Here is a 21,642-nt window from a genome sequence, read left to right as displayed (position 1 = left end):
GTATGTTTTTCATGTTCATGTCAGTGTTTACACATTTCAAATCAGCTTAGTTCAACTATGTTTCTATTCACAATGCTTTCAGGTTTTATTATTTTCTGATTAGCTCTGGCCTATTGGGAACATTTCCTTTCTGAATATAATTGAGCTGTTGTATTTGGAGACACTTCCTGCCAGATTTTTATTTTGAATCTTCTCAAAACTCCAACTGTGGACTTTTAAAGCACTTTTTCACATGAATCAACACAACATAAATAGTTAAATGGGTAATTCCTAACTGCACATTTTCTGAGTTTTAAGTGCAGAGAAAAAGTCACATTCTTTTAAGCTCTGTGTTTTCCCCTCCTACGTCCCTGTTCTTTTTTATAGACTTCCTTGTTTGGGGCCGATAGCTCAGAGGATTTTCTTCATAGTATTTCCAGTCCAACTTGAGGAGAAAGGAAGCAGCAGAAAAAGCCCAATGAAGTCAGCCCCGTTTTCTTTTTCTGGACATGGCTCACCTATTGCCCTGTGAATTAAATGTTGCTGATAGGTAGACGATATCTGGATATTTGGTAACATGCAAACAAAGCCTCCTTAGTTTACCCAGTATCAAAGCTCTTATTATTTCCATTGAACCAAATTTTCAGAACGTTTTGCTTGCTTTTACTTTTACTTAAATAAAAACAAAGGGATCTTGGCTGACACTCTGGTTCAATTCAGTAACTAGAAAGTATTTTCTTCTTTACAAGTAGCTGTGATAGTCAGATTGATAATTCAGATGCTGTGTTCAGATGAGGTAGTTATTTTCTCCATTTGCTTTGGAATAAGGAGGAAGTTACATCTCAGAGTTGAAGTCAAGAGACAGAACTTTTTTATTTTTTGAGAATTTTTATGAATTTATTTGAGCCAAACTGACAACATATGCCAGAGAGCAAGATTTCAAATGCTCCTTAAGAGACAGAATTTTTTAAGCTGATGATTTGAAAGGGAACCTCAAGCATCCTAAGAAAGTGAAAACCAGAAAAATGTATGTCTATAGAGATTAATGTACATCATGAGACTTATGCTAATGAAAATATTATTACTGAAGTGTAAGCATGTTACGTATGATGAGATACTTCTTGTTTGGGGACACAGAACTTCTTTTATTGAGGAGATTGTTTGCTCAAAATATGCAGGATCATTATAGAGTCGTTAATAATTAGGTGACATTTGGTTTTGTTTTTCATTTTCTTCCCCCAAACAAAACAAAAAAACCCGGCATGCGGATCTTGTTCATGATGTTATTATTGTTGTCATTGTCCCTCACTCCCTGCCCCCACAGCAAGTCCAAATCAAAAATTTCGCTAGATTAAATCTTTAAAAGTGAAGTTAGTTTTCAAGACGTTGCAGTCAGACACCATTCTCTGGAAATTGTAACCAGTTTCCCTCTTTGATCCACCAAGGACTTTGCTTTCCTAGAACGTTTTTCAAGTCTATTTGCAAATATAATTAGAAATTTGGATTTCTTTAAATATTGAACCTCAGTTCTATTTTATGCATGATTCTGGCTGAGAAAAAGCAACCCGATATTTTCTTATATTGGATAATTTGGCCACGTTGAATTTTAGAGTGATGACATGATCTTTAATAGTTGTGGTTACTGTTATCACCGATGAGGGATAGAAAAACAATAGCTTTGGTCAAATATCTGTAAGATTCAAGAGCAGTAGGGGAAAATACTTCTTCATGGTACCATAACCAGATCATCTCTATAGAATCCAAAGGCGAGAAATACTCAGGAAGTACTACTTCTTTAAGTAAAGAAAGCTCTTCTATGAGTTATCAGGGAAGTACAATTATTGTAGACTTGTGCTTGATGGAAGAAGTACACGATACTTCAGTATGAGGTAGTGTGATGTAACAGAAGATTGGAAACAAGACTGTTCTTTGTTTAACAATCAGCATATTTGCATGAGGGAGCTCTAAAGGGCTCCCTCAACAAGAATGTCTTGTTGACACAGGATAGAACGTTTCTCATAGAAATTATTTTAGCGTTGGAATAGTAAAATTATATACAAAATTATTCTGATATTGTGGAAAAGATTGAGTACAATTTTTGTGTTTGGTCAGTAAATACTTATAAGCTCTTGAGTTTATAGTTTGTCATATTAGATTACATTTATTCGTGTATAGCATAAATGAAAAGTATATAGAGAAAATAATTTCTGCAAAATTTTTATCATAAAGTGGTGATAATTTCTGCCTCAGAGTAGTTCTAACGGAGAAATAATATAGGTGAAAAGGCACCTTGGAGACCAGTGGTATGCAGTCTTTTTTTTCTTCCATACTGTTCCATTTGGGAGGCTGGTAGGGATGAAGCCATGCCAGAAGGCACTGAGGGATGGGTCTGTTTTGAAATAAACTCTTTTTTTTTTTTTAAGTTATTTATTTATTTATTTAGTTAGTTAGTTAGTTTTTAAATGTTTTTTTCAATTACAGTTGACATACAATATTAGTTTCAAGTGTACAGCATAGCGGTTAGACATTTATATAATTTACGAAGCAGTCTCCCCAATTAGTATAGAACCCACCTGATGCAATACAGTTATTACAATATCATTGGCTATATTCTCTGTGCTGTACATTATATCCCTTTGACTATTTTAACTGCCAATTTGCACTTCTTAATCCCATCACCCCTCTCACCCAGCCCCCCAACAGCCCTCCTCCCGTCTGGCAACCATCACCTTGTTCTGTGTATCTATGAGCTTGTTTCTGTTTTGTTTGTTAGTTTATTTTGGTTTTTTTTTGTTTGTTTGGTTGGTTGTTTTTTGATTTCACATATAAGTGAGATCATACGTATTTGTCCTTCTCTGTCTGACTTATTTCACTCAGCATAATAACCTCTAATAACCCAAATGGTAAAATTTCATTCTTTTTATGGCTGAGTAATATTCCATTGTATATACAGAGGGTGCCAAAAAAATGTATACACATTTTAAGAAAGGAAAAAACTGTATTAAAATTGTAATACAATAAATTACGCTAGCATTCATTTGACTAACACCATCTTTTGAGCGATTATCATACTACACATTGCTACTGTAATTCAACTTCGAAAAATATTATATAGATAACATTTCTTAAAATATGTACATTTTTTTGGCACCCTCAGTATATACCACTTCTTTATCCAGTTGTCTATCAATGGACACTTAGGTTGCTTCCATATCTTTGCTATTGTAAATAATGCTGCAGTGAACATAGGGATGCATATATCTTTTGAAATTAATGTTTTGGATTTCTTCAGATAAATACCCAGAAGTGGAATTTGTGGGTCATAAGGTAGTTCTATTTTTAATTTTTTGAAGAACCTCTGTACTGTTTTCCATAGTGGCTCCACCAATTTGCAATCCCAGCAACAGTGCACGAGGGATCACTTTTCTCCACATCCTCGCCAACACTTCACTGTTGATTTATTGATGAAAGCCATTCTGACAGATGTGAGGTGATAGCTTGTTGTGGTTTTAACTTGCATTTCTCTGATGATTAGTGACGTTGAGCATTTTTTCTTATGTCTGTTGGTCATCTGTATGTCCTCTTTGGAGAAATGTCTATTCAGGTTCTCTGCCCAATTTTTAATTGGATTGTTTGTGTTTTGTTTGTTTAATTGTTTTGTTTGAGTTCTTTATAAATGTTGGATATTAACCCCTTGTCAGATGTATCATCGACGAATATCTTTTTCCATTCGGTGGCTTATCTTTTCCTTTTGTTAGTGATATACTTTGCTGTGCAAAAACTTTTTTGTTTGAGGTAGTCCCATTTGTTTAATTTTCTTTTGTTTCCCTTGCCCAAGGAGACATCTCCAAAAAAAGTTACTAAGAAAAATATGAGCGAGTTTACTGCCTATATTTTCTTATAGGAGTTTTGTGGTTTAAGGGCTTACATTTAAGTCTTTAATCCATTTTGAGATTATTCTTATATATGGTGTAAGAAAGTGGTGTAGTTTCACATATGTGTCCAGTTTTCCCAGCACCACTTATTTAAAAGAATGTCTTTACCCCACTGTATATTCTTATGTCTTTTGTCATAGATTAATTTGCCATATAGGCGTGGGTTTATTTCTGGGCTCTAGTCTGTTCCTGTTAATCTATGTGTCTCTTTTTATGTCAGTACCATGCTCTTTTGTTTACTATAGCCTTGTAGTATCATTTGATATCAAGTAGCATGATACCTCCAACTGTGTTCTTCTTTCTCAAAATTGCTTTGGCTAATCATGTTCTCTTGTGGTTCCATATAAATTTTAAGATTATTTGTTCAGTTCTATGAAAAATGCCATTGTTATTTTGATAGGGGTGCTTTGAACCTATGGTTGCTTTGTATAGTATGGACATTTTAACGATGTTAATTCTTCTTATCCATGAGCATGGTAGATACGCTTCCATTTATTTGTATCTTCTTCAGTTTCTTTCTTCAGTGTCTTATAATTTTCCAAGTATAGGTCTTTTACCTACTTGGTTAAATTTATTCCTAGGTATTTTTTGATACAATTATAAATGGGATTGTTTTTTAAATTTCTCTTTCTGATAATTCATTATTGGTGTATAAAATGCAACTGATTTCTGAATGTTAATTTTGTATCCTGCTACTTTACTGAATTCATTTATCAGTTCTAATAGTTTTTTGGTGGAATCTTTAGGTTTCTCTATATAACATCATGTCATCTCTAAATAATGACAATTTTACTTCTTCCTTCCCAATTTGGATGCTTTTTATTTCTTGTCTGATTGCTATGGCGAGAACTTTGATACTATGTTGAATAAAAATGGTGGAAGTGGACATTCTGGTCTTATTCCTGATCTTAAAATAGTTTTAGTTTTTCCACTGTTGAGTATAATGCTAGCTGTGGGTTTGTTATATATGGCCTTTATGTTGAGATTTGTTTCCTCTATTCCCACTTTGCTGAGAGTTTTTATAATAAATGGATGGTAGATTTTATCAAGTGCATCTGTTAATATGAGCATATGATTTTTATTTTTCATTTTGTTTACGGTGTTTCCCTGAAAATAAGACCTAGCCGGACCGTCAGCTATAATGTGTCTTTTGGAGCAAAAATTAATATAAGATCCCATCTTATTTTTTTTTTTTCTTTAAGATTTTATTGGGGAAGAGGAACAGGACTTTATTGGGGAACAGTGTACACTTCCAGGCCTTTTTTATTTTTCCAAGTCAAGTTGTTGTCCTTTCAATCTTAGTTGTGGAGGGTGCCGTTCAGCTTCAAGTTGTTGTCCTTTCGATCTTAGTTGTGGAGGACGCAGCTCAGCTCCAAGTCCAGTTGCCTTTTCTAGTTACAGGGGGCACAGCCCACCATCCCTTGCAGGAGTCGAACCGGCAACCTTGTGGTTGAGAGCCCATGCTCCAACCAACTGAGCTATCCGGGAGCTCAGCGGCAGCTCAGCTCAGGGTGCAGTGCTCAATCTTAGTGGTAGGGGGCAGAGGCCTCCATCCCTTGCGGGTCTCAAGGAGTTGAACCGGCAACCTGTGGTTGAGAGCCCACTGGCCCATGTGGGAATCAAACCGGCAGCCTTCGGAGTTAGGATCATGGAGCTCTAACAACCTGAGCCATCAGGCCAGTCCAACCCCATCTTATTTTAATATAATGTAAGATCAGGTCTTATATATGATATGATATAATATAATACTGGGTCTTATATTAATGTTTGCTCCAAAAGACACATTAGAGCTGATGGTCCAGCTAGGTCTTATTTTCAGGGAAACATGGTATGTGGTATATCACATTGATTGATTTGCAGATATTGAACCAACCTTGCACCTCAGGAATAAATCCCATTTGGTCATGGTGTATCATCTTTTTACTGTATTGCTGAATTCAATTTGCTAGTATTTTGTTGAGGGTTTTTACATCTATATTCAGTAGGGATGTTGGCCTATAATGTTCTTGTTTTATAATGTTTTGGTCCTGGTTTTGAAATTGGGTAATGCTGGCCTTGTGAAATGAGCTTGAGAGCCTTTTGTCCTCTTGAATTTTTTGGAATAGTTTAAGAAGGATAGGTATGAATTGTTCTTTGAGTGTTTGGTAAAATTCACTTGTGCAGCCATCTGGTCCAGGAGTTTTGTTTTGTTCGGATTTTTTTTCATTTCTGATTTGATTTCTTTAATGGTTACAGGTCTGTTCAGATTTTCTGTTTCTTCTTGACTTAGTCTTGGAAGATTTTATGTTACTAGGCATTTATCTATTTCTTCCAGATTATCCAATTTGATCACATATAATTGTCTGTTGTATTTTCCTATAATCCTTTGTATTTCTGTGGTGTCAGCTGTCACTTCTCTTTTATTATTTTATTTGAATGAACTCATCTTTTGTTCATCTTGACTACTTTTATATGTTCCAAACCTATCTAACTTGTTTTGTATATTTATTCTACTTTAATCTAGAAAGGAAACCAAGAGAGTTATCCAGCTAGCTTTTCAGAGGACTTAATTTTACCAAATCACTGTCACTTTATTTCACCAAGAGTAGAAACCACAGTTTAATTATTGAAATTAAGTGCAGAGTTGGTTTCTGTATGGGTCATCCTCAGAACATTGTGAGAATTGTTCTGAGACATTTGTAAGTTAGTCAGAATGAAGTGTTACTTTCCTAAGGTTGGTGAGTTTTGGATGAACCATATCTCATTTGGGGAATGAAAATAAAAGACTAAGATCAGCCTTAAGCCCACTGTTTCAGTTTGGGTAAAAAATGTTTTAACCCATAAATCAAAATAATATTTTATGGCAGATTATGTGTGCGCGCACATGTGTGAGTGTGTGTGTGTGTGTGTGTGTGTGTGAATTTTAATCAGTGGTTCTGGGTACAAAGACTGAGACTAAAAAGTAGAGGTGACTCCTATATATAGAGGGTGCCGAAAAAAATGTATACACATTTTAAGAAAGGAATAAACTGTATTAAAATTGTAATACTCAATATATACTGATAACAAAAGATGAATACAAGTCATGTGTGTACATTTTTTTGGCACCCCTGATATATCATCTGAAATGTGCTTAACTTGCATTGTCAGTTGTCCAGAATTTGACAATTCATGAATGACTTCATGGTGAAATAACTGATTTATAAATCTGAAGCTTAACAATATGAAAATAATTAATTCAATAAACTGGGAATACAAGTAGTGATTGAAACAGCTGTGATCTCTGTTCTCATGAGATTTTCCTGTTTCTTATTGTGAATTAAGATAATATTTGCATGTAGGAGAAATTACTCTACATTTTTGGATGTTAACTATGATTTACTTTTAGACTCATGTTTTATAAACCTTTAAGTTAAAAAAAAAACAGCATGAAAAACCACTAACCAAAATATATGCTCTTATCAAGGAATTTAGGGGCAGGTTGCCTGGACATGTAGAATTGTTCTTATACGGGGAATGGTTCCAGAGGTCTGTCGTGGTTTGGACTTCCTTTTTGTTGCTATCCTCTGTCTCTTCCAGAAGGAGCATGGTAGAAACTTGCTGGGTCACACCTCATTAAGACACGCCTTGGAGTTTTAATGCTCCGAATACAGCCTGCTTCATAGTAGGAAATCATGTTGTGCAGGCTGCATTTGGTCAGGGAGAATGGGTTCTCTCACCTTCTTGGTTTTGGCTGATCGTTGATATCAGACTAAGCGAGGTCAGAGCAGAATTAGATAAGAAACAATTCTTCATAACTCAGAGACCACCAGCCTCTAAGAGTGCCCTTGGGAAGATGAAGGAGGCAAACATCAGCTGCTCAAAGCAGCCTTGTTCTCTGTGACAGCGTGAGCAGAAGAAAGGGTGATGCTGCAGATAGTTCGTTATGATGCACTCTTAGCTACAGTGCAGGCCTGTCAGTGCGTGGTGAACCTGTGGGCCATGTTATTTCAAGGCACCGGTGAATTATGAAATATTTTATAGGGCTCATTAATTTTTTCTTAACCTATTATAGATCTAAGGTCACTAGAGGGGCAGATTATATCTCTGGTCTGAAGGAATTTTATAATTCAGATTCCGTGGACTTTTCTTGACAAAAAGGACAGAAATAGAATGTAGCTGTATATAACTGTAAGCTGTACGTTCAAGGTATTCTTATCAGTCAACTGAAGCCTAGAAACTGAAATGCGTGACACAGATAGCTTTCTCTCTTTACCATGAGCCTTCCACTAATCCCGTCATTATTATCTTCTTCACCATCTGCTCCTGCATTCTCACAGGCACTGTCACGCTTGCTTATGGGTGTGTGTTCATGCTCTCTCCTCCTCCTTTTCTTAACTGAATCAGGAAGACTTGGAGAGAGAAGGGGCATACCACCCACCCCTCATACTAATGCAAAGCTCCTTCGTGTTTAGTGCTGAATTGCATCTTGTTTTATACCTGTAGTCTCACCGCAGGGGATAATAATTGATGATATACTAGACAAGGAAATTTTAATGGAGGAAAGATTATGATTTACTTTTACAGGTAGAATTGTTTTCTGGGCTTCTGTGCCCAGAATTTGATGTAAGAGATAGATGAAAATGGTAAGAATTGGGGTGCCAAAAAAAATGTATGCACATTTTAAGATAAGCATCTCTTAAAATGTGTATACATTTTTTTGGCATACTTTGTTGTACCTCTGTATATGGTGACATTCTTGGAAACATAATGAGGAAAAACATGAGTTTAAGGAAAATGCCATTCTTAACATGGATTCCTTGATGATAGATAAAACATGAGTGTAATATTTTGCTCCACTTTTTATAAGGACATGAAACTAAAGCTGTTCTTTTGCTTTTGTAATGATTTGAAACAATTGTTTTCTGTTTGTTGTGTTGTTTTTGTAGCTCAAAGCATTCAGAAAACCCGGGTTCCAAGGTGAATGTATAGATTTTACAAAAGAAATTTCTGATTTGACTTCTTCATTCACTCCATGTTCTTTTAAAGTTCTTCGAGGTTGGTAAGTATGCTTATTAAGTGCTTCCTACTGTTGTTTAACAACTAAATTTCTTTTAAATTCATTAAGATTTAAGCTATTTTTTTTTGTATACACAGTGAAATAAAATAAATAATCATTGGTTAACTGCTAATTAGCCTATATTTGCCCAATACTAGCAATTATGTAATAGAAACAGAATGCTAATTAGCCAATTTTGGGAGCATCTTGGTGATTTTTTTTCTTACCGTTACATGACGTTTAAAAATATTTTGAATGTTTGTATCGTATGTTTATTGTACAGCGTAATAGAATGCTGTAAAAATTCTATTAAAATAAGACATTCCTAAATTAAAAAAAAAAAATCTTTTTGTTTATCATCTGCATTTCACAGGTGAGGATCCCTGATCCAGAGTTAGGGTTTCCCTAAGATCACACGCCAAATGTCAGACCCAGTATTGCTTTGGTCATTTTTTATTAAGTCCTATGTTCTTCCAGCTGCAGCCACATACTGGATCTTCTGCACATGTATATGAAACTGTATATGATTCTCAAGGCTAATATATAAATTCCATCCATTGACTTTTTACTGTGGTAAAATACACATAATGTGAAAGTTACCGTTTTAACTATTTTAAGTGTACAGTTTACATGTACAGTACACAGTAGCATCTCTGTGTGTGAAATATCTACCTAATAACTCATCAAATTTCCAGTATTTGTTCTTAAAGATACCTTGTATTCATCAATTCTCTTTGCTCTCTTGAATCAGTAGGGACTGGGATCTCCTATTTTCCATTTGAGGAACTTCAGTTTAATTAACTCTGCGCCAGTATTGTGTCACTTCCATTCTTTACCACAAACCAATCATGGCCCAATTATTTGTCCCAAAATCCAGTTTAATATTTTTATTACTCTGCTTTAAATCCCGCAGTCATTCTTAATACGTCAGATAAAGTTCAAACTCCTTCATTTCGACGATTCACCATCAACTAGTCTCATTTTCCCATTCTATCCATTCTCCATTCTATCCTTATGCTGTCTCCCATCCTCCCCTCTTCCAACATTTACTCAGCTATGTATTTTCCCCCTTACCCTCAATAGCAGGGGTCAGCAAATTTTTTCTATAAATAGTAGTCAATATTTTCAGCTTTGTGGGCCATACAGGCTCTGTCTCAACCATTCAATACTGCCACTGTAGCATAAAAGCAGCCATAGACATAAACGAGTGGCCACGGCTGTGTATCCAGTGAAACTCTATTTATGGACATTGAACATTTGAATTGTATATAATACTCATGTGTCATGAAATAATCTTCTTTTAACTTTTTAAAACCATTTAAACATACAAAAACCAGTCTTGGCTTCTGAGCTGTATGAACACAGGCAATGGGGGTGAGGTTGGCCCATGAGCTAACAGCAGATGTTATTTGTTTGGCCTCCACACTATGTTTTTAAAAAATTTTGTGTCAATACTTGAGGATATTTTTCAGAAGCACCTGTTTTCCACTTTCTCTTTAAAAATTAGAAGATTTGGAAATTCTGGCAAAGCATTTGCCTTTGGCAATGATTAGCTGGTGTTAAGTAGATGGCATGTGTGCCCCCAATATGCCATACGATATAGTCCCTTTTTCTTTTTTTCTTTTTTTTTAAACCTGGCACACTACTCACATTACCTGCCTGATCTCCTGCAGGTATGTACGTTCATGACCCCTGCCTACTACTGATGAGAATATATCTTTCAGTTTCAGTCCATTTCTTTAATTATCTTTCTTAATTAATCCTAATTCAAGCAGTCTTTTCCCTCTCAATTATCTATAGCTCTTACTACTCTGAACCTCTCTGTATGTGTTACTATTTTTATACTTACTTCCAAAAAGGATATGAGAGTTTTACAATATTAAAACACATAAAGTAGGACACTGTAAATTAAAAAGATTATCTGCAACTCTTTAGTGAGAGAGAGCTATATACATCAAAGACCTGAAATAATTTTGTTGCTAGTATTTGGCTCTGAGTCTCTTCTCTATTAAAATAATATATCTTGCAAAATATTTTCTTTTTTTATTTTCTGATAAAAGGAAGCACTGATATTTTTCTGGAGGAAATTTTTTCCTGAAACTGAAGTCTAGAAAAAATTAGTCACATGAAGTCATTTCATATAGGGAATAGATATTTATATATATATATATATATATATATATATATATATATATAAAGTGTACATTTTACATTAATAATAATATACATTACATTATATTTACTTATATTTGTGTGGAGTTTATTAAACTGCAGTTTAGTAATAAAAGAATACAAGAGCCATGGCAATTCTTCAGTATCTGGAATGCTTGAAAGATCTGGGTTTGAGCCCAGTTCCATTACTTCCTAGCTGTGTAACCTTAAACATATTGGATCATCTCTCTGAACCTCAGTTTCCTCATCTGTAAAGGAGGGGTAATAATAGTACCTATCAAAAAGGATTCTTATAAGGACTAAATAAAAAATGTACATGGAGAGCTTAACTCCATGCTTGACACATTGAAAATCTTTGATAAATGTTGGCTATAAAATGCTTATTACATAGAAGACATGACAGTACATTATAATGTCTCAGAGCATTTCTGTCATTTCCCAAGGTTAACCTGGTCTAGCTAGAGTACAGTTCTGGTGATCTGCAAATAATAGGTCTGCAACTGAAACATACCGAAACTGAAGCAGTAACAGCCAATTCATTTCTCCCTTGGGCTCCTTCTTTTCAAAAGGGCTTGTCTTAACCAAGCTTTTGATGAGTACTATATGGAAAATAATTCAATATGGAAGATTCTAAAGAGCTTATTTCTTTCTAAAAATCTCTGTTAGCTATCAGATGTGCAGGGGCAGATTTTGTATATTGTGTGATTTTAGGAGTTTAGCTTCTTACTCACCCAGACGAAGGGCAAACTCATTATTAATAAGGATACAAATTTTTATTTATCCCCCACAAAGAAACGTATAATCTGTTCAAGAACTTAATAATCACTATAATTTGATCCTACACTTTTGTACTTGAAGGCACTGAATGAAGCTTAAAGCAGATGTCTTCTCATTTCAGATTTCAGCTCTACCATTTAATAGTTGGGGAGAACTTGGGAAAATTACCTCATCTTTCTACGCCTTCATTGTGTTGCCTATGAAAATAAGAACATGTTTCTATCTCATAGAATTCTTGAGGGCTCAGTGAAATAATATATGGAAAGTATTTAACCTCCGTCTGACATGAGAAGCAGTCAATAAGTGATAGTGATAACTGTTTTTATTTTTATTTTAAACTGATGATGCGTATTTGCTGCTGGTCAGCACCGTGACTTTTATGTTGTACCCCTAGCCTGGTTCCCACAACACGAGGAAGAGCCTACACTGCAAACTGCTGCGGTTTGACTGAATGTCTCACGGCTTGTCTTTTTAGCTGGCTCCTGTATTACCAAGAGGGCATGTCTAATAACCAGTGCGTGTTAGAAGAAGGCCTCTATGCTGACCTTACTTCCTGTGGCTGCTCAACATCTAAAGTCAAATCCCTCAAGCCAATTGACTATGTAAGTACTTTGCTGAAAGCATGAGACTTTTTCTCATCCAGTTTCATTACCATGAATGATAATGTGAAGTTGGAAGAAATGATACATGAGCAAATATAAAAATTGGAATAATTTACTTATGGATTGTAAAATTGAGATTCACTCATGAATTCCAACCAAAATGTGACACTGATATTTTCCTTTTTTTTTTTTTTTTTTTTTTTAAATCAGGAATGCTATCTCAGGAACTAGAATAATATAAGCCTGAGCTTAAATCCCAGTTTGCTACTTGAACCAGTTTGGGTGACATTGGCAAACTTACTTAGTTTCCTCATCTATAAAAGATAATAGTACTTTATAAGGCCACTGGTATATTAAATAAGATGGTGGTTGTAAAATGCCCATCCACTGGTGAGCACTTGATTAAGTGTTAGCTATTAGTATCATGGTTGTAATTGTTACAGCTGCTTAATAAAAATAATAATCTGAATGTTTTATTATTAGATAAATCACATAACAATTAGTCTGCCTTGCAGGTTTACGATGTTATTTTAGGGCATGGACCACCACTGGTATTGATTTCAAATCTTGTTTGGGGGGAATTAAGGTGTTCCTGCTTGTTGTGTGCAGAATTGTCTAGGTCACCTTGGAGGCCCACATTTATAAAGTGGTTTCTCCTGTCTGTCATACTTAAGAGTTATAAAAAATGTGAGAAAAACAGGATCACTACTCTGGGGCATCAGTTCTGGGCTCCTAGTTAGTAGTGTGTGTGTGCAGAGGAAGTAGTGAGGATTTGGGATATTTTCAAGATGTCTGGTTGTGAGGATTCCCTAGGAGCATTTGGTGAGAACTAAGGTTTACACCGAGATGTTTTGCAGCCCTACGCTGTGATTGGAGAGACTCAGACCCTTCCGCCACAGCTGTCTTGAAGGGTAATGGCCATACTCGGGGTCTTTGATCACAACCCAAGCAATGTAGGCTTATGTCACAGGGCATTCCTGGATAGAGTATTCTTGGTATCCAGCTAAAAATAGAGTCTTGGCTGAGGAACAAGAATAGAAGTAGAATCCTTGGTCTCTCTCAATGCCCCTTAGACACTTGGAAAAACTAAGTGGCTACTGATGCTTCCTGTCTGTGGGAGGAAAACTAGTGGGAAAAAGAATGTGGTCTGGTCAGTCTTCCCAAGTGTTGATAAGGCTGAAAAGGGATTGCAAAGTAGTGCACATTTATTGGGAAAGGAATTTTCTTAGGAATTTTTAGTGGTCAAACCAGCAGACAGATAATTATTTGGTATTAAGTCGAAAAGCAAAATAGGTAGTTCTAAATGTGAAAGTACCATCTTGAAAGGATGTTACAGGACTGATTCAGTGAGCTAAAACCGACAGAATTTCTAAGGAGGGCGTTTTAGGAACAGAGTCAAAATGAATGGGTATTACTGTTTTTCTTTGAAGTTATCATTCGTTCACATCCATGAAGTCAAAAATGAATAATTCACATTAGTAGTGAAAATAGAAATGTGTTTATGTAACTTGTGTGGTTGCATGTCCCAGTTTGGGTCCAGTGGAATCCAGGTAGTGAAAGTGAAGGTGCCTCCTGGGAAGGATTTGAGAGCTACAGCCTTTTCCCTCCAAGAACTGATCAAAGAGTATGTTCATTTTATGTAAGGACAGCACTTTCATTTTGTTAATGCCTGTGCATGGTACGTTTTAACGTGTTTATACAGTAGGTTTGGTGTTGAAATGGAAGGAGTATGAGGTGAGGTTGGGCATCCAGCAAACACCCACAGGTTGACCCTGAAGAGGCCTTAACAGGTAGCATGTCCTTGGTGAAGCCACCCATGCTTTCCCCTGGTGGCCCCAAAGCCCCAAGTTGATACTGATATGTATACCAGGAGGTCAGCTTGGTAGTTTGTACTAGGCGGATTCTAGTGACGGAATTCTGTCTTGACATTTTTCTGACTCTGGGAGAACATGCGAAACTGACTTAGTCGTCAGAAGGTTTATTTATTAAGCATAGATTTGGGTAAAATGAAGTAGATGTCTTGAGATTAGCTGACCTGGGCTAACATTCCCCACACAAGAGATTCCTCCCACTCCTGCAGGTCCAGTCGCTCACTTTCTCCCAATTCTGTGTCTTTCCCTGGAAAATGCTAGACACACTCTTGTCTATCCTGCTTCTCTAATTCCTTCTTCATCCCGTCTCACCCTACTGTGTTCTTACTTAGGGATTGATGCACCTTTTTCTTGTAGACTTGTTAACACCACTCCAATGTGATTATGGATTCATTCTAGGATATGTTTCCGTCCAGTTGAGCTGACTTTCCATATAGATGAGCTAACTCTTTGACCTCACGTGTATTAGTTAAAACTGTAGAATTCTGAGGGTGTTGGCATTCCCAGACATGCTGTGACTTCATGCTAAAGTGTCCTAATGGAGTCTTAACGACTTTATCTTCATACAAGATCAGTATGTTTTGCAATGACAGTTTGCTTCAGGCTACTTGCTCTTTGTGTCGACATACGTCACGTTCCAGAGGTCCATGGCTGCATAATTTGCAGTCATTTTACAGTGAAAAAAGCTGGGAGCGTAGTTTATAGTTTTGTTTCTCACTAATGTGACCTTGGGCAAGTCAAGTGATTGCACTCAGTTGACTCATATGTAAATAAACTGTCAAAACAAGTATTTTCAAGTCTTTGACAGCCTTGGGCTCTGTTGCAAATAAGTATCCTGGCAATATTTCTAATGGAAAATGAAAAGGAATATCTATTCAACCTTAGGACTCACATGATCTGAGGGAATAAGATGGTATATTAGCTTTCAATAAGGTTATACCACATAACAGTCCCCAAAACAGGGGATTAGGAGCTGGAGGTGGGTGGAAGAACTAAACAAAATGTTTTAAGCATTGGCCTAGCAGCATCGGGGGTAACCTGCTTTTACCGTGTTTCCATGGGAGCAGCGGGGCTGCTTCTTTACTGTCTCCTTGGTGCTTGGCATAGAAATTGGCTGCCTTTGAAGTAATAATCCAGTTCTAGCAGCTGTAAGCAGGCACAGCAAAAGAAACATCATAACAAGAGGCTGTAGAAAGACTTCAGATGAAATTATGATGGTGATGACATAAATGATCTTACGAGGTACAATAGGAATTGGCAGGTCATGCTGTACAAGAGCACGGGATAAGGTACACGGCTATAAATAGAAGACTGTCGATCCAGCCACAGCATGAAAGGAAGCGGTGAGTTTATAAAGTGGGCAAGAGTGGGGTTCCTAGTAAATTTTCACCTGAACCCACATAATATTTAATATTCACCATTGTGCACACTTTGAAAATGAAGGCCAGCAAACTTACAGTGAACATCAACTTCCTAGTCAGACATTTGAAGCATTTCCCTTTAAATTCAGGCAGAGGACGAAGATCTATACTATCTCCACTTCTTTTCAACGTTATTCTGGAGTCCTAGCCCCTTTAATAAGATTAAAGCAAAGAATAGTATAAAGGAAGAAACAAAATTGTCAAGAATATCTACATATGAGTTATTAAGGTCAATATGAATTTTTAAAACTTGCAGAATACAAGATAATAGCAATTAAACCACAGGATACTTAGGAATAAGTCTAACAGAAGGCAAGTCCTAGATGGAGAAAACGATAAAACCTTCATTGAAGAATATAAAAGATGGAGAGATAGAAACTTTTATAGATGAAAAGACTCAACAGTGTTGTGGTGTTCCCCCAACTAATACGATTTCAGGCAAAATGCTTACAGAATCTTTTGTCTTTTTTTAGGATGGGGGGGAGGGGTCAGGTGGGGGGGGGGGTAAAACATGACAAGCTTATCCTAAAATTAATTTGAAAAAAATGAGAGTCCAAAATAGCCGAGGTATTTTTTAAGAACAGGCAGGACCACTTGCTCTATTAAATACATATTTCCTCATGTATTGATTAAGACAGTAGGTGTTGGTACAGGAGAGACACACAGAGCCGTGTAACAGGACAGCATAGAAGAAACTGACCTACATAAATAAGGGAATTTGGAAGGTGACAGAAACAGCATTGCAGTGGGCTGTTGCGAGCTGCTAAATAAATGGTATGCTGACAATTGGCTCTTTACATGGAAAAAGCTACAGTTAGAGTGCTGTTTTACTCCAAACACAAAAATATACTCCAGATGGATTAATAGCAGCCTAAATGTGAAAAGCAAACTTTAAAACTTAGAAGAAAATATAGGAAACTACCCTAATGATACTGAAATAGGATGGATTTAATCACAAAACGTACAAAACAATAAGAGAAGAGAAAATGCAAATATATCAGTTTCCTGTTGCTGCTATAACAAATTACCACCAACTTAGTGGTTTAATAGAAACTATCTTACAGTTTTGTTGGTTAGAAGTCCAATAAAAGGGTCTTCCTGGGGTAAAATTAAGGTGTCGGACTGCATTCCTTCTGGAAGATGCTGGGGTGGGGGTGGAGACTGTTTCCTGACCTTTTCCAGTTTCTAGAGGCCTCCATGTTCCTTGGCACATGATCCGCCTCCATCGTCAGAGTACATCACTCTAACTTCTCTCTCTCTTCTCTCTCACCCTCCTGCCTCCCTCTTAAATGGACTTTTGTGATTATGTTAGGCCTATCTGGATAATCCAGACTAATATCCCCAACTCAAGATTCTTAACTCTTAATCACATCTGTAAAGTCCCTTTGGCCCTATCAAGTAACATATTCACAGGTTCTGGGGATTAGGATGTGGATGTTTTTGGGCCGTGGGGTTAGAGGTGGGAGAACATTAATTATGCAATCTACCGCAGCAAGCCACAGACTAGGAGAATATATTCGCAGCGCTTATAACCTGCAGAGGTCTAGTGTGCAGAACATAAAAATAATTATTTTAAATCAGTGGCGGAAAAAAAATTCTGTTTTAACTCGGCAGAGGATATGAATACCTAGGCAGCTCAGAAGAGAGAAAAGGTTACGGACATTCAAAGGATGTTAAACCTCACTAGTGATCAAGTAAATGTAAATTAAAACAATAATTAGGTAACGTTACCTACGTTACATACAAACATTTGAAAATCTGACCACATCAAGTTATGGTTTAGTGGTGGAAAAGAGGGATTATTCATACACAGCTAGTTAGAGGAGAGTCATTTGTGACTGTGGGGAGCAAAAATTAGGATGTTTGTTACAGCACTGATGGATGAAATAAACTGCAATAGGATCCTGTAAGGAAATGCAACACAGTAGTTACAATGAGTGAAGGTGAGCTACTTGTATTACTAAAGATGTTACAGTAAGATCAATGTATACAGTAAGATACATTTCTGTGAAATCTAAAAACAAAGGATGTATAACCATTAGTGAAGTATAAAAACATGAGCTGGAAGGATTCACAACAACTTCAGCATAGTGGTTACCCCGAGGGACGGGGGGAGTTAAAATTCAGCTGTACCTGTTATGTTTTACTTACACAATTGGATACAACTATACTAAAATTAAGACGCATCACTTTTGGGTGTTGGGTACATGGTCATCTATGTATTATTTATTCTTTTTGAAATGTATTATAACTTTTCTTAACACGTTGCGTACGGATCACGAGAATCTTTGTTTTTTCTGAGCGGATTTTTATGAGGGATTTAAACCCTGCCGTACGCAACGTGTTAAGAAGGTGAAAAAAAGGACCAGTGAGAAAGGTAGATATGTAATGCAACTGATTTTCTAAGCCAGATGAAAGAGGCTGTGTGAGGATTATAGTTCACTGGTGAAGAGTTTGGTTTGGGAGTCCAACAGACCATTACTTGTTGTTAGAGAGTGACCTGCGCATGCTTCTGACCTCTCTATGCCTTAACTTTCTCTTCTAATCAAATGTGAGGATTAAATGAGCTATTTCAGTTTAAGCCTTTAGAACATAAGCACGCACTATTATAACAGCTCATAGATAACAATTGTTGTGCACCATCAAGACTTGATGGGCTGAAGGTATTTATATGATTTTGGTTTAAATAGGCCAAACTTAGAAGACTCCATATTAGAATCTTATTAGAGATTTATGAGCCTTCTGTTAAATTTTCATCATTTCAAATAACTTTTTTCCCCAGCACACTGTTTGGTATTTCTCTGGAATGGAATGGTATTGGATATGTACATTATGGTTACTTTCCTAGAATTCAGTTCATTTACTCTTAGCTTTTTAGCCATGATGCATTTGGCAGAGGTTGGGGTGAAGTAATACTGTCAAGCTGTACAGATATGGCTGTTCCGAGTGGCTGATTGCTAGGTATTCTAAAAATGATGTACCATGTTATAGATAGACTCTAACCAATTAGCGTAACCCTGAGGTACTGTCAACCTTTTCCATACAGGCGGTGATTTGAAACCCAAAGAACTTTCCAGTGCCAAGGTACAAGTCTGTGTAGTTTTAAAAAATGTCAAAACTTAATAGTTACTCCGATGTAAAAGTTGTATTTAATTATATTGAAGCTGTGTTGGTAGAAATGCAGTGCTACTAGCAGGGTACTCGTACCAGTGTCTCAGCTTCCGAGTGAGAAGCCAGGGTTTCACTCTCGTTGAGCTGATAGAGCAGCTAAGAATAGGGGTCACACGTATTGCCCCGCTGAGCAAGATGAAACCAAGTGCTTCTGATAATAGCACACCTGCCAATCAGAAACAGTCCACACGATGAAATTGCACATGTCAGAACCATGGTGTAGGCGGTAAGAATACAGGCTCTGGGGCCATACTGTCCAGATTAAAATGCCAGCTCTCCCACTGACTGTGTATGTGACCTGTGCCTTGATTCTTCATCCACCAAGTGGGGATAATAACGGTACCCACGCCACAGGGAAGTTGTATGGATTAAATGAGTGAAGACAGGTCTGCAGCCCCTAATCTGAATGTATTTTGGGGTTTGGAATTTTTCACATTTTAAACAGAAATATGGTTCATATATGGCATATACGAAAACACTCTCAGAAGGGTTCTGGGCAGCGTCCCATAATTAGACACGTTCCTGTTTCTGCAGCAAAATATAGTCATAGCTACACAAATTGAATAAATATTATAAACAGTCCTCTACATATATTCAGGTCAAGTTTTGTTGCCAAATGATTTAGGAAAAAATTGGGGTTTTAGAGCTTTTGGTGTTTAGAACTATACATAAGGGATTGTGACTAGATGGGTGTGTGTGTGTGATGCCCAGCGCATATTAAATGACATATAGGTTAGTTATTACTATTATTGGCATTTAAAATATTAGCTTATGGGATGAGGAGGAATGATGAGTCTTTTTTTTTTTCTTATTGAAAGTTCATTTACATAATTTCTTCAAATATTCTTTTTCTTTCTTAACCACATCCTCTTTTGAGAAACTGTATCCTTTTTGCATGGCTTAGACTTGACCCGGCAGGAATGTCCTGTTACTGCTGACACCTAAGAAGAGCCTTTGGCCCCACATGGTTGGCCATCTGCTAAGTTAACATGGACTGACGCCAAGAGATTTGTAGCACTCAAACTGTAACTAAATTCTGGTGGTTTCTATTGTCCTTGAAAGGTTCAGGTTACTAGGACATCTACGGTTTTGAAGACTACTCATAGTTTATGAGTAGTTACTACTTTTGTGTTTGAAAATCTATCTGAAAAATGCGACTTTAAAATAGTTCTTCTGAATGATTACCCATTAACCACCCCCACCATCTTGCCCTCATGGGCACTTGAGGTTGACCCTCATACTCTTCCTATCCATTAAGTACATTTGTACAACAAGTATATTTATAAATTGAAGTACATCTATAAATTAATGACCATTTAAATCAAAGCAATTTCAATAGACAAAAATCAAGTTAAATATATATCAAACCTCTGGTGGGAGGGAATGACTTTAAGCTTAGAAACAATAGATGTTCTCAAATGAGAATTTGGAAAGACTGGCCCACCCGGTGATACCCTGCTGTGTTGCTGCTAAGAATGGAGGCTGGGATGTTTGTCTACATTAGTCAATAATATGTAGTTTTTCCTTGGTTCATGCTATCGGTTTATGTTCTTTGCCCATTTATATGTTGGGTCACTGAGCGCACCCTTTGTGATTTATATAAACTCATAAAAATGTTATCTCAGTCATTTTCTACAGTTCTTTCTCAAACTTCCTGCGTATCATTTTTAAGCATTTTTTTGTGATCCCCTCCATCAAACTTTTCATTGTTTCCCTAAGATAAATTTCTAGATGTAGAATTTCCAAATCGTCTTTGACTTGGCAGTGAATTTGATGGAGTTGGAGGGATAATGGCAGCCTTTTAAAAAATGTCTTGGTGGGCATTCTGCAAAAGGGAGAGGAAAATGTACACAGGTACTGTTTTTCTTAGAACACTGCTTAGCATTGAAATTACATTTTCATAATCTGTTCATTTTTCCCGCTGGAATTTAAGACAGTTAAATTATGTCAGCACTAAATGCTTTAACGTAGGTGTCTGTCACTCTTAACCACAGGGAACGCTACCAGGCAAGTGTTGCTGACGGTTGGTGTCAGCCCTGTCCAGGCTCCTTGCCTGTCTGCCCTTCCTTACAATTTGAAACTCAACACGTAGTAAAGAGTGGGAAGAGGCAAGCTGCAATGCTGTCTAAAAAGCTTAAGGGAGAAGATGTTGGAAAAGTCCAAGAATAAAGTCAGGGGCTTATCTGTGGCCAGTGATTGTTCATTCATTTTCAGTCACCAGCTTCGGTGCGTAGTTTAGAGTCTGCTGTTGGCCGCATTTCTAACCTGCTATTCTGGACTCCTGTAAGTACATTTATTCTATGAACTGTTGGGATGCTTCCAGTTTTTTTATTTTGCAGACAGTAAAACAGACGCCTAATCTTGCCTGCAGTCTCTCAGTAGCAACTTAGCAACTAGAGATGACTTCCTATTCCTGACCCACTTGATGGCACTTACTGAAGGAAAATTAATGCTCCTGGGCAGCCTTCCGACGCTTAGCTTGCTGTCTCACTGTGCACAGTGATTGTTACCTTCTTTTCCAGTATCCTCTAATCCCTTGCTCGGCACTATCCAGTGCCCTAGCACTCGCCTTTTGGTTATTTAAGTAAATTAAAATTAAATCAAACGAATTCAATCTCTTGGTCACACAAGCCACATTTCAAGTGCTCAGTGGCCACGTGTGGCTAGCAGCGATGTACGGAGGAGTGCACATAAACA

The 21,642-nt window shown here is 36.9% G+C and overlaps 1 protein-coding gene across 2 annotated transcripts in view; it reads left to right on the top strand.

Annotated features, from left to right (window-relative positions):
- Positions 1-21,642, top strand: part of CRYBG3 (crystallin beta-gamma domain containing 3) — a 108,096-nt gene that overhangs the window by 72,028 nt on the left and 14,426 nt on the right. For both annotated transcript variants that reach the window (XM_019757207.2, XM_074333088.1), the window contains 2 exons: positions 8,822-8,934; positions 12,356-12,482. In XM_019757207.2, coding sequence (XP_019612766.2) covers positions 8,822-8,934; positions 12,356-12,482 — 240 coding nt within the window. The remainder of the gene's footprint in view (positions 1-8,821; positions 8,935-12,355; positions 12,483-21,642) is intronic.

The sequence above is a fragment of the Rhinolophus sinicus genome, linkage group LG01, assembly GCF_036562045.2.
Source record: "Rhinolophus sinicus isolate RSC01 linkage group LG01, ASM3656204v1, whole genome shotgun sequence".
Classification (NCBI taxonomy): domain Eukaryota; kingdom Metazoa; phylum Chordata; class Mammalia; order Chiroptera; family Rhinolophidae; genus Rhinolophus; species Rhinolophus sinicus.
This window is presented reverse-complemented; position numbering and strand designations above follow the sequence as displayed.